Source organism: Aulonocara sp. 'chitande type north' Nkhata Bay, linkage group LG3 (assembly GCF_057382095.1).
Source record: "Aulonocara sp. 'chitande type north' Nkhata Bay isolate Kocher_YH1m ecotype deep benthic linkage group LG3, A_spYH_male_GT1.1, whole genome shotgun sequence".
NCBI classification, from domain to species: Eukaryota; Metazoa; Chordata; class Actinopteri; order Cichliformes; family Cichlidae; genus Aulonocara; species Aulonocara sp. 'chitande type north' Nkhata Bay.
Window position 1 is genome coordinate 61,798,463 of NC_141346.1, and position 20,806 is coordinate 61,819,268.

General features: G+C 41.3%; 2 protein-coding genes across 5 annotated transcripts in view; both read left to right on the forward strand.

Annotated features, from left to right (window-relative positions):
• The first annotated feature begins 2,170 nt into the window (after positions 1 to 2,170).
• Positions 2,171 to 20,806, forward strand: part of LOC147336466 (protein NLRC3-like) — a 98,668-nt gene continuing 80,032 nt past the window's right edge. Inside the window, exons 1-8 of one of the 4 annotated variants that reach the window (XM_086287034.1) lie at positions 2,171 to 2,208; positions 4,661 to 4,792; positions 4,877 to 4,969; positions 5,733 to 5,834; positions 8,722 to 8,835; positions 14,320 to 14,392; positions 14,852 to 15,026; positions 15,168 to 16,963. In XM_086287034.1, the coding sequence (XP_086143160.1) occupies positions 4,704 to 4,792; positions 4,877 to 4,969; positions 5,733 to 5,834; positions 8,722 to 8,835; positions 14,320 to 14,392; positions 14,852 to 15,026; positions 15,168 to 16,963 (2,442 nt within the window). In that variant the 5' untranslated portion in view covers positions 2,171 to 2,208; positions 4,661 to 4,703. Of the gene's footprint in view, positions 2,209 to 4,660; positions 4,793 to 4,876; positions 4,970 to 5,732; positions 5,835 to 8,721; positions 8,836 to 14,319; positions 14,393 to 14,711; positions 15,027 to 15,167; positions 16,964 to 20,806 lie in introns of those variants that run through there. The other 3 variants (XM_086287031.1, XM_086287032.1, XM_086287033.1) reach the window with 3 other exon arrangements.
• The window catches only part of LOC147336467 (protein NLRC3-like), an 81,627-nt gene continuing 63,006 nt past the window's right edge, over positions 2,186 to 20,806 (forward strand). Inside the window, exon 1 of the mRNA XM_086287048.1 lies at positions 2,186 to 2,208. The gene's annotated coding sequence lies outside the window, so the exon portion shown is untranslated. The remainder of the gene's footprint in view (positions 2,209 to 20,806) is intronic.

Here is a 20,806-nt window from a genome sequence, read left to right on the forward strand (position 1 = left end):
TTTATTTAAATTTACTTGAGTAGGGTAGAGTCATGCTAATGACCTAATAATTTTATTCAGGTGTGTTGCAGCAGAGATACATTTAAAAGCTTCAGGACGCTGGCTCTCAAGGCCTGGAGTTTGACACCCCTGCTTTACACAAAGATGGGTTAAATCACAGTGCAAAGAATGAATGAATAAATGAAATATAAACAATAAATAATTATTAAATAGTCTTACACATCAATGTCATTGGTTGACTTTTGAAGTATTTGAATCCTTATTGGGTTCCCTGAGTGACAGAAGGATTAAAACACTTTAAAATCAGTACTGAAAATATGTGCAGACATTACTGGATAGATTTAGGGTTAGAATCAATAAATCACTATCATGTTAAACACTCTTAGAGTTCAAACCTTCTTAGAAACATAAGTCCAGTATCATGGAATGAAACCTAAAGGTGCATTTGAGGGTGCAAAACGTTTCGTCGGCATTGTTGTGTTTGTTTGGGAGAAAACGTACAAACACACAGTGCAGCACTTCAGAGTTACACTGCTAGCGATCGAAGATTTATGTAAATTCAACAGCTAAACGCATTCTGTACTGTACAGCAGGAGTCCCCAACCTTTTTGCACCACAGACCACTTTAATGTCAGACAATATTTTCAGGGAACGACCTTTAAGGTGTCGCGGATAAATACAACAAAAGAATTAAAAAAGAAACTGTGGTGTTTTGTAAATATAATAATAAACGTGACTTGAGCTGTGCGCCAACAACAATGACAGTGACATCCTCCTCTCTGCTTTTTAATGCTCTCTGGTCACTATGGTAACGCGTAAATAGTTCTTTCAAAATAAGACACACAACTACAACCATACATTTCACACCGGAGGATCAACTCTCGCGGAACGGTACCAAAAGACTCACGGACCGGTCCGTGGGCCTATTAGGGACCGCTCCTGTACAGGAGACACTGGACTAGATTGATTGACAATGGTCTACAGCAATCAGAACGCACAACGCGATGTACTGTAAAAAAAATAAATGAATCAGCGAAACAGCAAGTGTCACTTTTGGCCACGAACAATTTAGGGGATGGTGAATTTTTTTGAACAAACCCAGAGCGTTAAAAAAAACTTAAAACCATTTTTATTTCTCAGCAGCATCAATAGTAACAAAAACGCAATTTAGTTTCGCTGTCAAAGTCGATTTAACTGAAGTTACGTGTTTCCGGTTACTGTGGAGCTCCACAGCAGCTGCAGCCAGAAGCTGTTTCTACAGGATCCTGATGGACACTCAAAGCTTTTAGAAAATGTCCTCATTAGTTGTTTGCAGCAGAATATCACCTGATGTGAACCAAAACAACAAAAGTGCTCTGCACATGTGTGTGAGACTACAAATTCTAGAACCAGAACTGCTGATTTCATTACTCTGAACTTTTAAAGGCAGGTTTTGTATCTGAGAGCAGGGACACTTGCTGTGTTCAGTGTGACTCGTCTCTGCAGAAGGTCAGGGCTCTGATAGTTGCAGTTAGCGGGTGACTTACTGGGCAGGTGGCTCCTGAGTGTCTGTTGGAGTCAGGGTTCATTATGGTCCTGGTTGCTACTGGAAATAAAGAAACAAAAAGAGGGTGTGTTGTTCAGGAAGTACAGACTGTAGCTCAGCAGGTAGAATTACTAACTGGAAGGTTGGAGGTTTGATCCCTGGCTGCTCCAGTCTGCACGCCACGGTATCCTTGGGCAAGATGTGGAACCCCGACTTGCTCTCCGATGCATCCATCATAGTGTCATTGTTAGAAAAAGAAGTGCTTGTGTGAATGAAGCACGCTGTATAAAATGCTTTGACTGCTCATACAGAAAAGCAGCTCATAAGAACTGGTTCATTTTCCAGATAATTCCACTATTAAGACAACAGACATTTGGGAGGCTTTCTCTGAGAGTAACACTGAAAGTCTTGCTGCTCCTCCACAAAATGAACTTCAGATTAAAGACACAGCTCAGCTAAACACAACTCAAACTAATCTACACTATTTTTCTTTATTACGCAGCGTTTTTATAACTATTTCCAGATGTTTCTAAAGATGAAAACAGAATTAAACTCCAGCCTGATGCGTTTCTGAGGTTCCTGACTCTGACCGTCCCTCAAACGCCTCTCTGGGCGTTTCCTTCCGTCGCTTTTACTTTCGCTTTCGTGAATGTTGTGGCGCAGTTGATCGTCTCCATGTTAAGGTAACGTTAGCAGTCTGTACTGTTTTCCTGGCTAACATCAGCTGTGTGCAGCTTAGTTTCAGCATAAATCTGCTTCGTTTTATGTGAGATCAGAGTCTGGGAACGAGACAGAAACAGTTGATGATCAGCAGCTGAACTCGATGTTACTGTGGATCCACTGACTGATGTCTGTAGGCAGCTTCTGCCTCCGTCAGTCTGTTACGGAAGCCCGTTTCCGCCACAAAAAAGGATCCATTCTCGAAATTTCAACTTATAACTCGAAAATTTTGAGAAAAGTAGCTCGAAATGTCGAGTTAGTTCTGCCAATCAGTAATCCAGCTACAATGCGCACTCAAACCCGCATCGCAACAAACCGGCGCTTTCGAGAGTACGTTAGCTGATATTAACGCCATGTGATTCAGCTAATAACAGAAGGACTTCATCATTTGTGAAGCCACACAGACAATAATCAGCGACTTGTGCATTTATGACTGGCTGTAATTCTGGTGTCTTAGCTGTAGCATTTGTAGCTGAGGGCTTCAGCTTCCGGGTAACAAGGAAATTACGTCATTACTGATTGACAGCACTAACTCTTAATTTTGAGTTAGTTTTTTCAAAATTCCAAGTTAATAAGTCGAAATTACGATAAAATAAGTCGAAATTTCGAGTTCTGGATCCTTCTTTTTTTTAGTGACGGAAACGGGCTTCCAGTGTGTGGATGTTGTTTAACTGTTGAAACTGCTGGACATTATGAACAATGCTGGGCATCCTCTGCACACGGCCATAAACAATCAGAAGAGTCTGTTCAGTGACAGGTTGCTTCTCCCAAAGACAAGAACTAACAGACTTAAAAACTCCTTTGTCCCACACGCCATCAAACTGTTTAACTCCTCTCTGGAGGGGAGAGGGAGGGGAAACAGGAGGACAAAGGAGGGGGGAACAACTAAGCTGTAGTGCCTCTTCACCTCACTGTACAATACCTTGTGCAATACTTTTGTAAATAGTCAACAGTGCAATAGACTCAATACTTGAAATGTGCAATTCACTTGTATTTTTATTTTTTATTCCTATTTATTCTATTTATCCCCTTTGTATATTTTATTTATATTTGTCTCTGTATTTATATATGTGTGTGTGTGTATAGATATATATATATATATATATATATATATATATATATATATATATATATATATATATAACAATTCTGTAACTGTAACTTCGGTCGTTGCTGTGCTTTTTGGAAGTCGAATTTCCCAGAGGAACCCACCCGAGGGATTAATAAAGTTCTATCTTATCTTATCTTATCTTATCTTATCTTATCTTATCTTATCTTATCTTATCTTATCTTAACTGCTGACAGTGAGATAGGGCTGTCCTAAGAGTCGCTGCCAACACTTCATCTATAAAATGCATTTCTCTGCTCGTTCGCTATAGTCTGCTGTCGTATTTGTATGCAGGTTATTTTCAGTTTAACTGGTGATGTTCATTCGTGTATTGTAGGTGAATGCGTTGATGATTGATCATAAATTAGTAAACTGGCCGTTTTTGCTCAATAATTCCTGTTTCATGTTCAAACCGTCAGACAGAAACTCTGCGTTTGTTTTTATGTTCTTCAGCCTGTTGTTCTTGAGGTAATCTGTGATGCGTTCAATGACCCTCCACATGCTCTGAGGCTCATTTGAAGAGAACCAGAACTTCATCTTTAGAGCATAAGTGGGTTTTTGCCCTCTTTATGCCCGCGGTCAGGCTCTGTTTATTGTAGTATAACACTCATAGGACACAGTGACCCGCTGCACACACACTGCACACACACTGCACACACACTGCACACAATGACAGCTGCAGAGTTTGTGTCTGATGTATTAAGTATGAAACACTGTTGAGCTAAAATCTGGTCAGAATGAATCCAGGTGCAGGTGTGTCAGTTTAGGACCACTGGACTAACATCCAAGTGCTCACAATATAAAGTGTATTCTGTAGTAACATCCTGGTGTTGCAGCAACAGTCCCACATGAAAACGTCAACACTCAAACTCAAAATCTCTTTTTGTCAACAATAAAATGACAGCAGACCAATTTGATCAAAGTTGGTAAAAAGCTTCAGAAATTAGTAAAATATTAAAAAGTGTCTGGATGCTCAATCATCCAGCTAAGGGTTAGGTTAGTAATGCTGTGATTGCAGACATTCCCCAACTCTCTGTGAATGGGACTCATGGCCATTGATCAGTGGTTGTTGATCAATGGTCATGACCTCCCAGCCATTGTGCAAATGTCCTGTTTATAAGGTTGGAAACCTGCAGTCAGCTGAGACTGAAGGAGTCACCTGGATGAGTCATGAAACGTTTCTCCCACTGAAAACATCCAGATGAACAGAATCAACTTTTGGGGATTAAAACGTGTCTGAATTAATCAGTGGGTGCTGAGTGGGTCAGTCAGTGTGTCTGCTGGGCTGATTTGTGTTTCCTCTGCAGGTGAAGGTAGAAAGTGTGTGTGAGCTGATGTGAATTGAGCAGCATGGATCAGTGTGAGGACAGAGAGGAGGGAGTCCCTCCCTCTAAAAGCACTCTGTGTGGGGAACATGAGAGCCAGACCAAAGCTCAGAGGTGAGATGACCATCTCTAACTGTCCATGACTCTTCTCCATGTCACAGCTCAGCACTCACATCACTGCTCCATCATTATTCACAGGAACCAGCCTGGACCTCCACCCAGCTCTGTGTCCTCTAAGAGTGACGCGTCTAAAGATGACTTCATTAATTTCAAAGTCTCTGCTGCAGAGAGGTGAGCTGTTAGTAACAAGAACTCTCTGATTTAAATGATTTTGATGTTTCCTGGTTTCTAAAATGCATCTCTGTAGCAGAGCAGTGTCTCCAAGGACACACAGGCTCAGCTGTAACTGTCAGTTTATCTGGTTTAAGACACATTTGGACACAATTGGCTGTTTTTAACTATGTATTTTAATCAGAGGTGTAAATCTAGACCTCACACATCTGGATCCTAAACTATGATAGAAACAGCTGCTAGCAGTGGGTAGTTTGACTTTGATACGCTGCTCTAGAAAGCAAACAAAGGTTTGTGCAGCTCCTCTTCAGAAAAGTGTTCAGAGAGCAGCTGCTGTATTAGACAAAGGCTCGTCGTGTGAGCCCAGATGTGTGTAACAGCTGGATGAAGGAGAACCATCACAGTCGCGTCTCCATCCCGCCTTTATTAATGAACTTCCTGTTGCTTGCAGATGACAGGAACACAAAGTGTTTGTGCCACGTGATGCTGCAGGATTTGTTAACGTGTCCATGATGGTAACATCTCCTCGTCTAACTGCAAACACATGAGCGCTCCTAACGGCAGCTATCACAGCCACACAGGCAGACTGTGTCTCACTGTTGCATTCAGGGACATTTGTTTTCCTGTAAAAAGCTGAACTCTAATCTAAGAGGACTGTTACTGACAGGAAACAGCTGCATTATCTGCAGTCTGTGTGATCACAGCTGCTTCAATCACTTTATCAGAGAATTGATCATTGAATAAAACATGTTTGTGTCTGCAGAGGTCAGAGGTCACAGTCTGCAGGATCCAGCTGTCCGTCGGTGAGGAGTGACTGGTCCAAAGGTCAACCTCCAGAGTTCAGTGGTGAACCTGGACCAACGAGGTCAGAGAACTGTGATGACTCCTTTACATGTTTGTGTTTTCCTGGATAAATATGACCAAAGATTCATTAAAAAGATAAAAATCTTAGACTTTGTCCTGTAGCGCTGTGTGGCAGGCAGGATTGGACCCAAACACAACAGGATGAAGTCAAAGAGGCAGCTTTATTTCAGCTGTGAACATGCAAACAGCAGAAATAAGGAAACACAACTGTAGGTTTGCAGTGAATGAAGCCTCAGCTCGACGCTGCACTTTGTCCCTCTTTTCCTTCTCCAAACAGCCACATCAGGAGTCTCTGATGGAGTTTTAAAATATTTAATTACAAATGTCCAAAGATGGGTTCAGGATACCTGAATCCACAGTTATTAAAGCTAAAATAGTTCACAGGGTTTGGACTTTGTTAGGTGACGAGAGAACATCAAAGTGTTTTTTATCTTTAAACAGTATTTTTATCACTTCAGTTGCTCTCACAGCCCTGTTTGTTATTTTACCAGAGCTCTTATGTTTCACTCAGTGCTCCCACCAAACACCTTGGAGGACACATTACAGGGAGTGCAGAATTATTAGGCAAGTTGTATTTTTGAGGAATAATGTTATTATTGAACAACAACCATGTTCTCAATGAACCCAAAAAACTCATTAATATCAAAGCTGAATGTTTGTGGAAGTAGTTTTTAGTTTGTTTTTAGTTTTAGCTATTTTAGGGGGATATCTGTGTGTGCAGGTGACTATTACTGTGCATAATTATTAGGCAACTTAACAAAAAACAAATATATACCCATTTCAATGATTTATTTTTACCAGTGAAACCAATATAACATCTCCACATTCACAAATATACATTTCTGACATTCAAAAACAAAACAAAAACAAATCAGCGACCAATATAGCCACCTTTCTTTGCAAGGACACTCAAAAGCCTGCCATCCATGGATTCTGTCAGTGTTTTGATCTGTTCACCATCAACATTGCGTGCAGCAGCAACCACAGCCTCCCAGACACTGTTCAGAGAGGTGTACTGTTTTCCCTCCTTTAAATCTCACATTTGATGATGGACCACAGGTTCTCAATGGGGTTCAGATCAGGTGAACAAGGTGGCCATGTCATTAGTTTTTCTTCTTTTATACCCTTTCTTGCCAGCCACGCTGTGGAGTACTTGGACGCGTGTGATGGAGCATTGTCCTGCATGAAAATCATGTTTTTCTTGAAGGATGCAGACTTCTTCCTGTACCACTGCTTGAAGAAGGTGTTTTCCAGAAACTGGCAGTAGGACTGGGAGTTGAGCTTGACTCCATCCTCAACCCGAAAAGGCCCCACAAGCTCATCTTTGATGATACCAGCCCAAACCAGTACTCCACCTCCACCTTGCTGGCGTCTGAGTCGGACTGGAGCTCTCTGCCCTTTACCAATCCAGCCACGGGCCCATCCATCTGGCCCATCAAGACTCACTCTCATTTCATCAGTCCATAAAACCTTAGAAAAACCAGTCTTGAGATATTTCTTGGCCCAGTCTTGACGTTTCAGCTTGTGTGTCTTGTTCAGTGGTGGTCGTCTTTCAGCCTTTCTTACCTTGGCCATGTCTCTGAGTATTGCACACCTTGTGCTTTTGGGCACTCCAGTGATGTTGCAGCTCTGAAATATGGCCAAACTGGTGGCAAGTGGCATCTTGGCAGCTGCACGCTTGACTTTTCTCAGTTCATGGGCAGTTATTTTGCGCCTTGGTTTTTCCACACGCTTCTTGCGACCCTGTTGACTATTTTGAATGAAACGCTTGATTGTTCGATGATCACGCTTCAGAAGCTTTGCAATTTTGAGACTGCTGCATCCCTCTGCAAGATATCTCACTATTTTTGACTTTTCTGAGCCTGTCAAGTCCTTCTTTTGACCCATTTTGCCAAAGGAAAGGACGTTGCCTAATAATTATGCACACCTGATATAGGGTGTTGATGTCATTAGACCACACCCCTTCTCATTACAGAGATGCACATCGCCTAATATGCTTAATTGGTAGTAGGCTTTCGAGCCTATACAGCTTGGAGTAAGACAACATGCATGAAGAGGATGATGTGGACAAAATACTCATTTGCCTAATAATTCTGCACTCCCTGTAGTGTGATTTAGATTTCATTGGTGTAAACACCAGTCACACAAGCTAACCCATGGAGGCAGCAGCAGGCTTTGTGTTTGGTCTGTTGGCTTAAACTAAGAGAGTTTAGTTTGTTAGCACAAAGAGCTGTCAGCTAAAGCCCCGAATGCACTTTGAATACAGACGAACTGAGAAAAAGACTTTAAATACAGCAAACAGTCAAACTGACCACATGTTTTTCTGCTGATCATCCACAGCAGTACGTTTAGCATTCATGCTAGCAGCAGGCTATGACTGTCCACTCAGCACCAACACAGGTAGGAGTGAGCAGGGAGGAAGCAGGACTGTGGGCAAGTTTGAGCTACAATCCTATTGGCTTCTCAGTTTCTCCAAAGAAAAGGGGAAAAATTCTTGGTGTTGTGAAGATGTGAGTTGGTCTTGTTGTCGTGGGGCTGGAAGGATGCTGGCAGTGAGAGGCTTTTCATACAGTGTTCAGTAACAGAATGAGAAGAAAGCCACTGCACATGAAACAAGGTGCTCGTAGTGTTTGTTTACTGTGTTTGTGCCACAATGTCAGATCAGTTGTAGATTCACATGCAGACTTGTCCAGTGAAACCAGTGCAAGTACTGCAGTACAGAGCAAAGACTAAGCAAGGGTGTTATTGTAAACTTTAACAAAAGACTGTTATGTGACAAAGAGTAAGTACATTATTTTTATGAGATTGTTCATCATGTCTTTAATTTAATATTTCCAGTTTTTCCTTCCTGTCTCATGAAGCTGTGACATTTATTGTTTTTCTTTTAGGATCAATAAGAGGCCAGAATCTCCTGGACCTGAACCCAGCTGTGTTTCCTTAAAGAGCAACGTGTCGAAGGATATTGGTGCAAACTTTAAAGGCTGTTCTTCTGCTGCTGAGAGGTAATGTGTGTCTAGATGTTGTTCCTGACTCTGTATTTTTGAATAAATCCTCATGTTTAATATCAGCTCAGCTCTTTTTCACACACATTTCTATGTTGGTATGTGAAGCGGTGTGTGTTGGAGTGTTTCCACAAACACAGCAGTCAGAGTGGAAAGAGTGGATGTTGTAGGAGGTGTTTGTGTAGTGAAGAGGCTGAGTGTCTGTAGGACTCCAGCTGCTCCAGCAGGTGTCTCCTTTGTGCTTTGCTTCAAACACAGTGTAGGGAGGAGCTTCCACTCAGGTGTTTCAGGTGTTGCTGGATGGAGGAGGACAAATAGTTTTTCCCTTCAGTGACACTTCAGCAGCTCAATGTTCTGGGAGATGTTTGTCTTTATGAAGGTTTATGGATTCTTGTTCTTACTTTGGTTAAACTGAGCAATACATTTTCCATCTAACATTTAAAGTAAATTTCCAGGTGAATAAAAGATCTGCAGCTGCAGCCTCTGTGATGTTTCACAGTCTGAAAGTAACAAATTCAACCAGAGTTCAAACAAAGGCTTAATATACGTGTGTGTTTGATATAATGTCAACAAGTACAAATAGGTGTTCTTACAGGTCTTAATCACAGAGCTCTGATAAGTCTGGTGACTTTCACACTCAGCAGTTTTGCTGCCTTTTATTTTATATTGGCCTTTTTAAAGCCCTTCAAAGTCTCCCACATTCATACAGAGCTTTTAACACCAAACTCCTTTACAGTCCTTCTCCTCTCACACACGATCACACGACTGATTTGTCTGCAGCAGCTGTGTTACTGCTAGTATTTTATTATGTGTGTAATCTCCTCATATTGTTCCTGTGGTTTAGTTTGACGTCCTTCTGCAAACTCAGCTGCTCTGTTGCTGATACACGTCTCCATGAATATGATTGATCAGATGCTGCCATGTTTCATGTGAGCGCTCAGCTGAAACCCTGGGTTGACTTATCGAGTTAATAACAAGCTTCACGTGACTGTGAATGCTAAAGTGAATCAGATAAAGGAAAGAGACCCTGCTAATGTTGGACTCACTTCTTAGTGTAGATCCCAGGAGGAAGTTCAACATAGCCATTCTTTGTGCTAGCTCGACCAAACCTGAGAGCACAGTGCAGGATAATGATCATCATCTGTCTCTGTCAAGGACATTTAAAATCCACAAATAACAAACATAATTATATTTGATCTTTAAAAATATGTTTTCAATTAAAAAAGCATGAGCACACTGGTGGATTACAGAAACATGAAAACTGGTTAACAGTAAAGTTAATTTAGACGTAAACAAAGTGTCAAACATACTTAAGTAGAAGGACTGATGTTTGTGTTAAAATACCCTCTTAAAGCTGAAATACTGATTCAGCTTCTTTACTCAAGTAAAGGTAAAAGAGTCCAGGCTCTGAAATGTACTCACAGTATTAAAGTAAAAACTCCATCTTTGAAGGAAATTTCTGCCAGTTTTTGTGCAAAGTTACCTGAATTTCTACCTCCAACATTAATATGAGAAAATTATCTGAACTTTTATTCTAATGAATTTAATCAGCTTGAACATTTTGTAGCACAAAAGTAGAAAAAACCCAAAGGGAATCAAAAATATCTCCGTTTGCTGTTGCCTGCATTGTAGATGGGCGGCTTTGCCTCAACACCTAAACAGGAAAATGAGTTTAGTCAAGTATTAAAGTGGGATTGAAGAGGTGAGGAAACCAGAGATCAGGTGTTGTGGTGCAGCATTAAGATAAGATGGGGCCTGATTATTTAAGACCTTGTATGCAGTGTTGGGTAAGTTACTTTAAAATAGTAACTTAATTACATTACTAGTTACTTCTCTCAAAAGTAACTCAGTTACTTCAAGTTACTCATTATTTTCAAAGTAACTAGTTACTAGGGAAAGTAACTTTGGTTTTACTCAGAATTCTCTTGTTAATGTGTTGCTTCCATAACTTTGCCAGTCTTCTAGCTTGCTTACTTGCCACAGTGCACTGTGCCACCTACCAATAGAAAGGAAAAGATAATGTGCATATTTCCACGAGAGAAATCCCACGCCTGGACCGTCATTGACTGCTGCCATGATTCTAGCCTACGTCACAGCGTCATGTGCGCCTTTTACATCCAACACAAAAACTGCAGTCGTGGTGCTTTGATTGTACTCAGAACTTGGAAATTCTGCCTTCTGAATAGGAAGATGTAGGTAACACCAGACTGCAGATGAGCTGCTTACAGGGCTGGACTGGGACAGAAAATTGGTCCGGGCATTTTGACTAGAGACCGGCCCACCATTATAGGAAAAACATAAAGCCTTTGAATGAAAACAAACGCTGTTGTGACAGTGATGTACACTGTTTTGATGGTATATATGCATCAATCTATCAATCGTTTGTTGTAAGATTTAGATAATTATTTTTTAAAAGCTAGACATTTTAAATGAGAATAAGAAAGAAAAGTATTTCCTTGTGCCCACCTCTCCCTGTTAATGCCCTACATGCCCCCCTGGCAACACTTTGCTAGATCCGCACCTGCACAGTTACCAGCTGTCAGCTACCTAAAAAAGGATCCTGGTGTTATTTGTCTCTCACAAACAGTTCATAACTTCCCTTCAACTCATTCATGTCACCTAAAAGGTAAACCTGTTTCTCCATCACCTGTTCAGCTCTGATGATCCAGTAAGGACGTCTCCTGGTTTCATCTTCATGTTTCCCTCTCACCAGATAACCAAACCATATCATGACCAGCAGCTTTACAGCTGTGGCTCCATCAAACATCAGCTGATACTAGAAATTAATATTAAATAAATTCTAACAACATCAAGCTTAAAAGTGCTGCTGTTGTTTACCGCGACATCCGCTGGTTTCCTCTTTCTGGCGCAAAGTGAGCGATAAACAAACAAGAGAGCCGATCAGCTGATCATTGATCAGTTTTCATGATTGAAGTAGAAACGGGAGAGGGAGGGGGGAGAATGAGAGAAGAAGAGGCAGCTGTGCAGCAAAGACACAGAATAAATCTAGCTTTGTGCCTTTTTCATTGTAGCTGAATTACGGGACAAACTGATCCTTTTCACCTCAATAAGAAACGCGTAATATTTTCTCTGAATACCAGACGGGACGGTTGGCAACTCTAATAACTTATGAACAAAATAAAGTTCAACATCATTAACTTCATAGCACCACCCAGCTGTATAGAAACTCCGTCATGCTAGCTAGCACGCAGTACGGAAAAAGTCAGAATAACGAAAATAAACTCCACCTAAACTTGGTTCATATCTGACCCAGAGAGACTGCAGGTCATAACTTCTTACCTGAAGTTCAGGTCACACTTGGACCGGCGGCCGCCTCGGGTCTCTTTTCCTTCTGCGTCCCTTTTCCTTCATCCACCTGCTGGCCTCCACCACTTGCTAATGTTACTGAATCTGTGGAAGCTCCGCGATAGCCACCACACGAAGTAACGAGTAACGACCCTATCTAAATCCCAGTAACGACTAACGTGTTCCTGATTTTGGCATAATAACTAGTTACCGTGCTCGTTACCACAATAATAACGTAGTTACTGTAACGCGTTACTTAACTCATTCACTGCCAGCCATTGGCAGTGAATGAGTTAAACCCATTGACTCATGCACTGCAATTGACGGCTATAGATGTCAATGGCAGTGAATGAGTTAATAACGCGTTAGTCCCAACACTGCTTGTATGTGAGGAGCAGGATTTTGAATTCTGGATTTAACAGGAAGTCAATGAAGGGAAGCCAAAACAGGAGAAATCTGCTCTCTTTCTAGTCCCTGTCAGGACTCTTGCTGCAGCATTTTGGATCAGCTGAAGGCTTTTCAGGGAGTTTTTAGGACATCCTGATAATAATGAATTACAGTCGTCCAGCCTGGAAGTAATAAATGCATGAACTAGTTTTTCAGCGTCACTCTTTTTAGCATTTTTTAACAACAAGCTTCTATCTATTAGGGCTCTTGTCTCGCCGACTGCTGCCTCAGATCAGAGTCTTTCTCCTGTGTGCTCAGCTGTCTTAGAGCAGTTTGATCCCGTCTCCCTTAATGACTTGACTGCAGTAGTTTGTAACCTAAGATCATCACACTGCCCCTCTGATTGTCTCCCCCCAACTACTCTTTCAAGGATTGTCAGGTTGGAGATTGGCCTATAATTAGCTAAGACAGCTGGGTCTAGGGATGCTTTTTAAGTAAAGGTTTAACTACAGCCAGCTAGCGATGGGTACCGTTTAGATTTGAAAACCTGCTAAATCAGAATCAGTTGCTGATGACGGCTTTTTTCTTTTCCATCAATCACGTATAATCTTAACTCAAAGTGAACATAGACTTGATTGAAGTAACTCAGATCAGCCAATTCAAAATGCTAATTCAATCAACTCTGAGTTCATGGCTAGACTCAGTTTGTTGGCCCTGCACCTCAAAACTATTTCCTGTTTGTCTCTCGTGTTTTTTGGATATTGTTTTCACATCTTATGTCACGGCTAGCGGGGCGAGCCATGTTGAATTTAATAAAGGACCCAAGATGCCAACACTGCTGTGAAGTGAGTGAGCTTTATTGAAACGGTGAAGTGCAGTGGAGATGGCCTGTGCAGAAGCTAAGATAACCTCTACTGAAAAACTAAAAAACTAACCTGAAACCTTAAACGGAGACACGGGGAGACAACACAGACGAACCAGCAACAAGCAGGAGAAAACAAAGGGCTCATATACACAAAAGAGAAATCAGGGAATGAGAAAAGGGAGACACAGCAGGATTCATTGGACATAACCAGACAAGGGGAAGCAAAAGTAGACACACTAACATAGGACATGGCACTGTCAAAATAAAACAGGAAGTGAACACAGAGACACAATACTAACACAGTACAGAGGGAACACAGAAACCAAAACCTCAGAACTAGAAAATCTTAATCAGAATGAAATTGTAACAAAAGACAATAACAATCAAAACAAAACCACTGAGTCCACAGACTCGGGACATACATCGGCTCAAACTGTGGTCATCAATATTTTGTACTTGTAAATCAGACTGTGTAGTTGTGAACTGAGTTTTGTAACATTGTGAAACAAAATATCTGGAAAGTTCATGTTTTTGCATTCATTGATTTGTGTGTGTAAAAATGTAAAAATGTAATAAATGTAAGAAACATTAGAACTACTTTTGCTGACACAAAGTTTGGCGAGTTGTCACTTTAAACCAGTCACTGATATAAAGAGAGCACCTTGTTCCAGGGCATCTGAGCATGGAGGGAAAGCTTTATGCAGGAGATGGTAAGAGCTGTTGGGACTAAAGAAACTGAGCAGAAAACTACAGACATCTGGAAACTGAGTTGTTAATTCTCAGTGGGATCAGCAGGACTAGCAAAGCTTCACCATGACAGTCATCTGATTGACTGAACCCATCCAAACATCACTTCATGGACCTTTAGCTTGTGTCTGTGTGTGGACAGACATAACATGAGCTAATTATACATTACTCCTCCACAGAGTGGACCAGCAGAGAGCAGAGGTTTCCACTGGTCAGTCTGCACAGCAGCATCAAACACACCTGGACTCTGTGGTTATGGTTTGTAGTACTACGTTTACATTTGTTCTTTTCAGTCACCTCTATGCTGCACTTTGTGGACCAGAGGATTGTCAGTGTGTCCAACATAAGTCAGAGTTTGGGCTCCATGATTTCAGTCAGATTGGGGTGACTGTAGCTCAGGAGGGGAGCAGGTCAGCTACTAGTCAGAAGGTTTGTGAATCAAACCCTGGCTGGCAAATGTACTGGGTAATGTACTAAACCCAAGCTGCCGTCTGATGCATCCATCAGAGTGTGAAAGAAAGTATTTAAGCATAGAACAATGTGCTTGGTTGAATGAGGCATGTTGTATAAATGCTTTGTGCGCACAGAGTATCAAAGAGAGCTATATAAGAACCAGTCCATTTACCACTGGGTAATTCATATAGTCTTCTTTTCCAGCGGCTGGAGGACAACATCACCATGTTTGTGAAGAACGAGCTGAAGAAGATCCAGAAGCTTCTGAGTCCAGATCACCCAGAAACTTTAAAGAGCCAGATGGAGGATGAGGAGATGTTTGAAGGTGAGGATGAAGATGAAAGAAAGAGCTGCAGAGAAGCATTTCTGAAGATCACACTCCACTTCTTGAGGAGACTTAAGCAGCATGAGATGGCTGACCATCTGCAGAGCAGTAAGAGAATTTCTCTAAAGACTGAATATTGATCTTTCCTAATAGCTCAAGAAATGGACCAATAGACATTCATCCTTTCAGGGTACTGAAAGGCTATGATATTTATTATATAATATTTTTTTCTGAATTTCTTACCTTCAGAAATATTTGCTCCACTCTGTAAACGAGAACTTAAAGCCCAACTGAAGAAGAAGTTCCAGTGTGTGTTTGAGGGCATCGCTAAAGCAGGAAGCCCAACCCTCCTGAATCAGATCTACACAGAGCTCTACATCACAGAGGGAGGGACTGCAGAGGTCAATGATGAACATGAGGTCAGACAGATTGAAACAGCATCCAGGAAACCAGACAGACCAGAAACAACAATCAGACAAGAAGACATCTTTAAAGCCTCACCAGGAAGAGACGAACCAATCAGAACAGTGCTGACAAAGGGAGTGGCTGGCATTGGGAAAACAGTCTTAACACAGAAATACAGCCTGGACTGGGCTGAAGACAAAGCCAACCAGGACATCCAGTTCATATTTCCATTCACTTTCAGAGAGCTGAATGTGCTGAAAGAGGAAAAGTTCAGCTTGGTGGAACTTGTTCATCACTTCTTTAATCAAACTAACGAATCAGGAATCTGCAGGCTTGAAGACTTCCAGGTTGTGTTCATACTTGATGGTCTGGATGAGTGTCGACTTAATTTGGACTTCAACAAAACTAAAATCCTGACTGAAACAAGAAAGTCCACCTCATTGGATGAGCTGCTGACAAACCTCATCAGAGGGAACCTGCTCCCTTCTGCTCGCCTTTGGATAACAACACGACCTGCAGCAGCCAATCAGATCCCTCCTCAGTGTGTCGACATGGTGACAGAGGTCAGAGGGTTCACTGACCCACAGAAGGAGGAGTACTTCAGGAAGAGATTCAGAGATGAGGAGCAGGCCAGCAGGATCATCTCCCACATCAAGAAAGCTCGAAGCCTCCACATCATGTGTCACATCCCAGTCTTCTGCTGGATCACTGCTACAGTTCTGGAGGATGTGCTGGAAACCAGAGAGGGAGGAGAGCTGCCCAACACCCTGACTGAGATGTACATCCACTTCCTGGTGGTTCAGGCCAAAGTGAAGAGGATCAAATATGATGGAGGAGCTGAGACAGATCCACACTGGAGTCCAGAGAGCAGGAAGATGATTGAGTCACTGGGAAAACTGGCTTTTGATCAGCTGCAGAAAGGAAACCTGATCTTCTATGAACCAGACCTGACAGAGTGTGGCATCGATATCAGAGCAGCCTCAGTGTACTCAGGAGTGTTCACACAGATCTTTAAAGAGGAGAAACAACTGTACCAGGACAAGGTGTTCTGCTTTGTTCATCTCAGTGTTCAGGAGTTTCTGGCTGCTCTTCATGTCCACCTGACCTTCATCAACTCTGGACTCAATCTGCTGGAAGAGCAAGAAACAACTTGGAAGGTGTTTCAAACAAGAAAATCTTCAGAGAAATACTTCTACCAGTGTGCTGTGGACAAGGCCTTACAGAGCCCCAATGGACACCTGGACTTGTTCCTTCGTTTTCTCTTGGGTCTGAAGACTAATCAAACTCGTTTGCAAGGCCTGATGACACAAACAGGAAGTAGCTCAAAGACCAATCAAGAAGCAGTTCAGTACATCAAGAAGAAGCTCAGTGAGAATCTGTCTGCAGAGAAAAGCATCAATCTGTTTCACTGTCTGAATGAACTGAATGATCGTTCTCTAGTGGAGGAGATCCAACAGTCCCTGAGATCAGGAAGTCTCTCCACAGATAAACTGTCTCCTGCTCAGTGGTCAGCTCTGGTCTTCATCTTACTGTCATCAGAAAAAGATCTGGACGTGTTTGACCTGAAGAAATACTTTGCTTCAGAGGAGGCTCTTCTGAGGCTGCTGCCAGTGGTCAAAGCCTCTAAAAAAGCTCTGTAAGTTATAAAGTTTTTATTATTTAATTTGGTTGGTATGTTATGGAAAAACACACTGCCATGAACCTCTGTTTTGTTTTTGTCAAAATCACTGTAATATAATCACTGTACCTTTATATACACGTGACTTGTATTAATGCTGCTGCCCTCTTGTGGCTAAAGTGTAATTATGTTATTGTTATTAGGGAGGATTTGAGAGTAACATGCCAAGTGAGTCAGCACCTTCGCTTTAGCTTAAAATATCCAAATTCTTATGTCATCAGTTATAGTTGCATGTATTCATTATCATAACTTAACCTTTAATATTGATGTCTTAAATTTATTTTGAGTAAACTAATGTTAAGGTTCAAATATTGGGGAAGGAGAGTACAAACAACCATGGTCCAGAACTTGGTCAAACAATTGATTTTAATGAAATACACGCGTGGGAAGACCAGCTCCGTTCGCAGACCGGGCTGATCTCCGACTTAATCAAAGCATAAACAGATATTTTATACCATCAGGGCTTGAATTTAATGACGCCCCCTCATACGTCACAAACAGAATATATGCATACGTCAAATCAAAACCACAATGACTTTTAACACAGTTTAAAAGAACATTATCTCCTATCTTCATGGCAGGTACTTCCTGTCACTGCCGGATGCTCGCTTATCATCTTGACACATCAGCAGCAGTTCTGCGACAAACTGCTCTTTTGCAACCCCGAGCAAAACATGATTAAACTTCCACCTATAAATGATTCTCTTTAACTAAGTGTGTGTCTCGTCCTTAAAGGCTCCTCAAAATAACCTGCACTTAGACTCTGCTTTCGGTTTCAGTTCTGCAAAAGGCACACTCTTCAAACCTGCAACTTCCTGTCAGCCTGCAACTTAGTCTTTCTGAAAGACACACACTGTTTAAACATCTGAATGCAATATCAATTCTGTAGATTATATTATTAATGCAATGGTAATGATGATGATTATTAACAATAGCAGCAAAATATCTCTCCAATCTCAATACTCCCTCTCTCGACCTCTGGAACACCAGAGGTCACAATACATTGTGTTGGGTCACTCCTCGGCCCACTCAGCTGCTTCCATGTCCATCCATGGCATCATGGACATCGGGGTCACCACTCCCGCTCTGACCCTCTCTAGCCGTCCTCTGGCTCAGCAAATCAGACAACCTCATGTCCTCTAAGTGGTCCAGTAATAAACACCAGCTCCCCCTCGAGAACACTCCATGCGTAAGATTAGGTTTTTTCTGCGTCCCTCTCTTGTGGTCCATCATGCCTCGGGCCTCCAGGATCCTCACCCCCCTGTGGTCGCCGAGATCTTCTGTAAAGCAAACCAAACACCTTTTCCTGCACCTCCCTAACTTATCATCTTTGGGACTCTTTAATCAAAAGCCTGATCCTAATTATCTTCTTGACTTATTGACTTGTATTTATATATATTCTTCAACATTACTCATCATTTTAAAACTCTTAAAACGCTGCTTTCACGTCCCTGCATGCGTTTCCTGTCGCTTGCCTTATCTAATCATCAACATCCTGTACACAGAACTCTCGCTGCTGCAAGGCCTCCACTCTGACCTAGAATCTCCTTTCACAAGAAAATCATTATAAGCGCCTATTCTACTAAAAGATCCAAAAAAAACAACCACTTTAATCAATTAAGTTTAAACATATAAGCAATTACTCCTGCATACATTTTATCATAGCTAAACACTGCCTTGAAACAACTCCTGTGTGTTAACACTAACTTCATTTTAAAACTCACATTTCCTATGTTATAACCTGTTTTTGGTACAGCCTTTTTATTTCATCTTGCTCCTTTGATGTAACAATACCTTCTCATTCTAGTTTATCAGACTTAACCAAAATATATGCTTTCCTTCCTTTGGTCCTTCTCTAAAGCAAGAAACTCCTATTCAGTTCCTCTTTTCTGTCACTTGTTACAGGGCCAGCTCAAGTTCAGTTAAATGCTAAATTAATTTGAGGCCTTTTGCCTGGAATCAATACTGTCATGTGTGTTTATGGACTCTATATGTCTGTGAGCGTGTGCAATCCTTCAATAACTCATATCATCCTCACAGTAGATTGGCTAATCATAGCGCTAGCCAAAGGCTCGTGACCCACAAGAGACGAATTGAGCCACAACTCCCTTAAAGGCACAAAATGCAATATGTATAAAAAGTCATTTCTACGTATAAGCTCTCCCCTTTATCCTAAAAATAAATCTATGTAATATCTGTATGTGTGTCTTCTATTCATTAATGTAATTGTCAGTTATTTTCTCTCTTTATTTTACCTTCTTTTTGTTTACCTCTTTGTTTGTGACGTGGACATCCCTAAACCATCCTGAGTTCCGGCTTCAATTTCAACCCAATTGTACCCTCTATTCTCGCAGTCGAACTCGTCTGGGCTTCACCTTCCCACTGGCCCCTGTGCCCTTCTCTTAGTGTCCTTTGTTGTCTTGTGATCCCCAGCAAACACAGTCTGTTTCTTCTCTGTTTCTTCTCCGTTGCTCTTTTCAGTATTTTCCTTTTAGATTAAATCCCAGCCTGGCAAAATATCCCATTCAGTGTCTTTAAACAGTTATGTCACACTGTTCTTACCAGCCTGCAGTTCACCGTGCATTTTCCATCACGTGCTTTTCTTCCATGCTGCTGCTGGTATCGTCAGTGTAGTTTCAGTTGCACTGTCTTTTGCCTGCTGTTAATTCTTGAAGTCCACGATGTTCTGTCGGTCTTCATCAGGAGATTAACTGTCCTATGAGCTTCTTCTCAGGATCGGGACAAGTGGGAGGTCAAGCTGTAAAATTTTAAGCCAAAATCTGGCCTGTTTTCCTCCCAATTCTGTTAATCAATGGTTTTGTACTCAAGATTCTAGGTTGAAAGAAGTCCACCTGTATTGACACACTAAAGCATACAATTAATATCCTTTTCATTTCTTTTCTTAAAACCTCCATTTGCTTCATCTGCCTGGAGTTTACCTCGTATGTTTCTCTCTCTGTGTGCTCACTTGTCACAGTCAGTTCCTTTTATGGGCATGCAAAGTTCCTGTCACACACACCATTTCCTGTCAACCTTGCAGCTGCTCAGAACCATATTTTCTGTTTCTATCTCTCCTGTTTTGTTTTTTTTACAGGCTAATAAAACTCTTGTTTTACTAAGTCTTGATCTAAAACAATTCACCCTTATTTCACGCACACACTTCTAAATATACTAAATTCTTTGCGTTTGTCAGATCGTCTCACACACACACCGCCTTTTCTCTCACACTTCCACTTCTGCACTCACTCTACTATCAACTTTCATAGTGTTATTATTATTTATTATTTTGTACAAATCACACCCAATCACTCAAAGCCTGCTACTCACAGCATTCACACACTTAAACTGTGACAAGAGTTGAGGAATATACTCACAACACGCTTTCCTAAGAGTATTTCAGACATGCCTTTCATAATCAGAAAGAGCAAGTCAAAGAAAACAATTGAAACCTCTATTAATTCTCACAGCACACACATAGAATAGAAAAAATAAAACACACCAGCATTTATTGCTGATGAGAGGTTACTCCTAAAAGTAATATGTTAGTCTTAAATATATACAGTGCACTCACTATATTTATATATCAAAACTCAGTCAATTACTATACATCCACTACGGCAACTCAAAACTTTATTTATAGCCCTCTAATGAACATAAATGGCGTCTTAAACACACACTCAACAATGTTTGCAGCAGTATTTGTAAAACCAACTGTGGTTTAAACAGTTCACTGCTGACTAATTTGCATTTTCACACTCACACACACACAGTCTAAAAATAGCTCCAGCACTGCCTCAGACTCCTT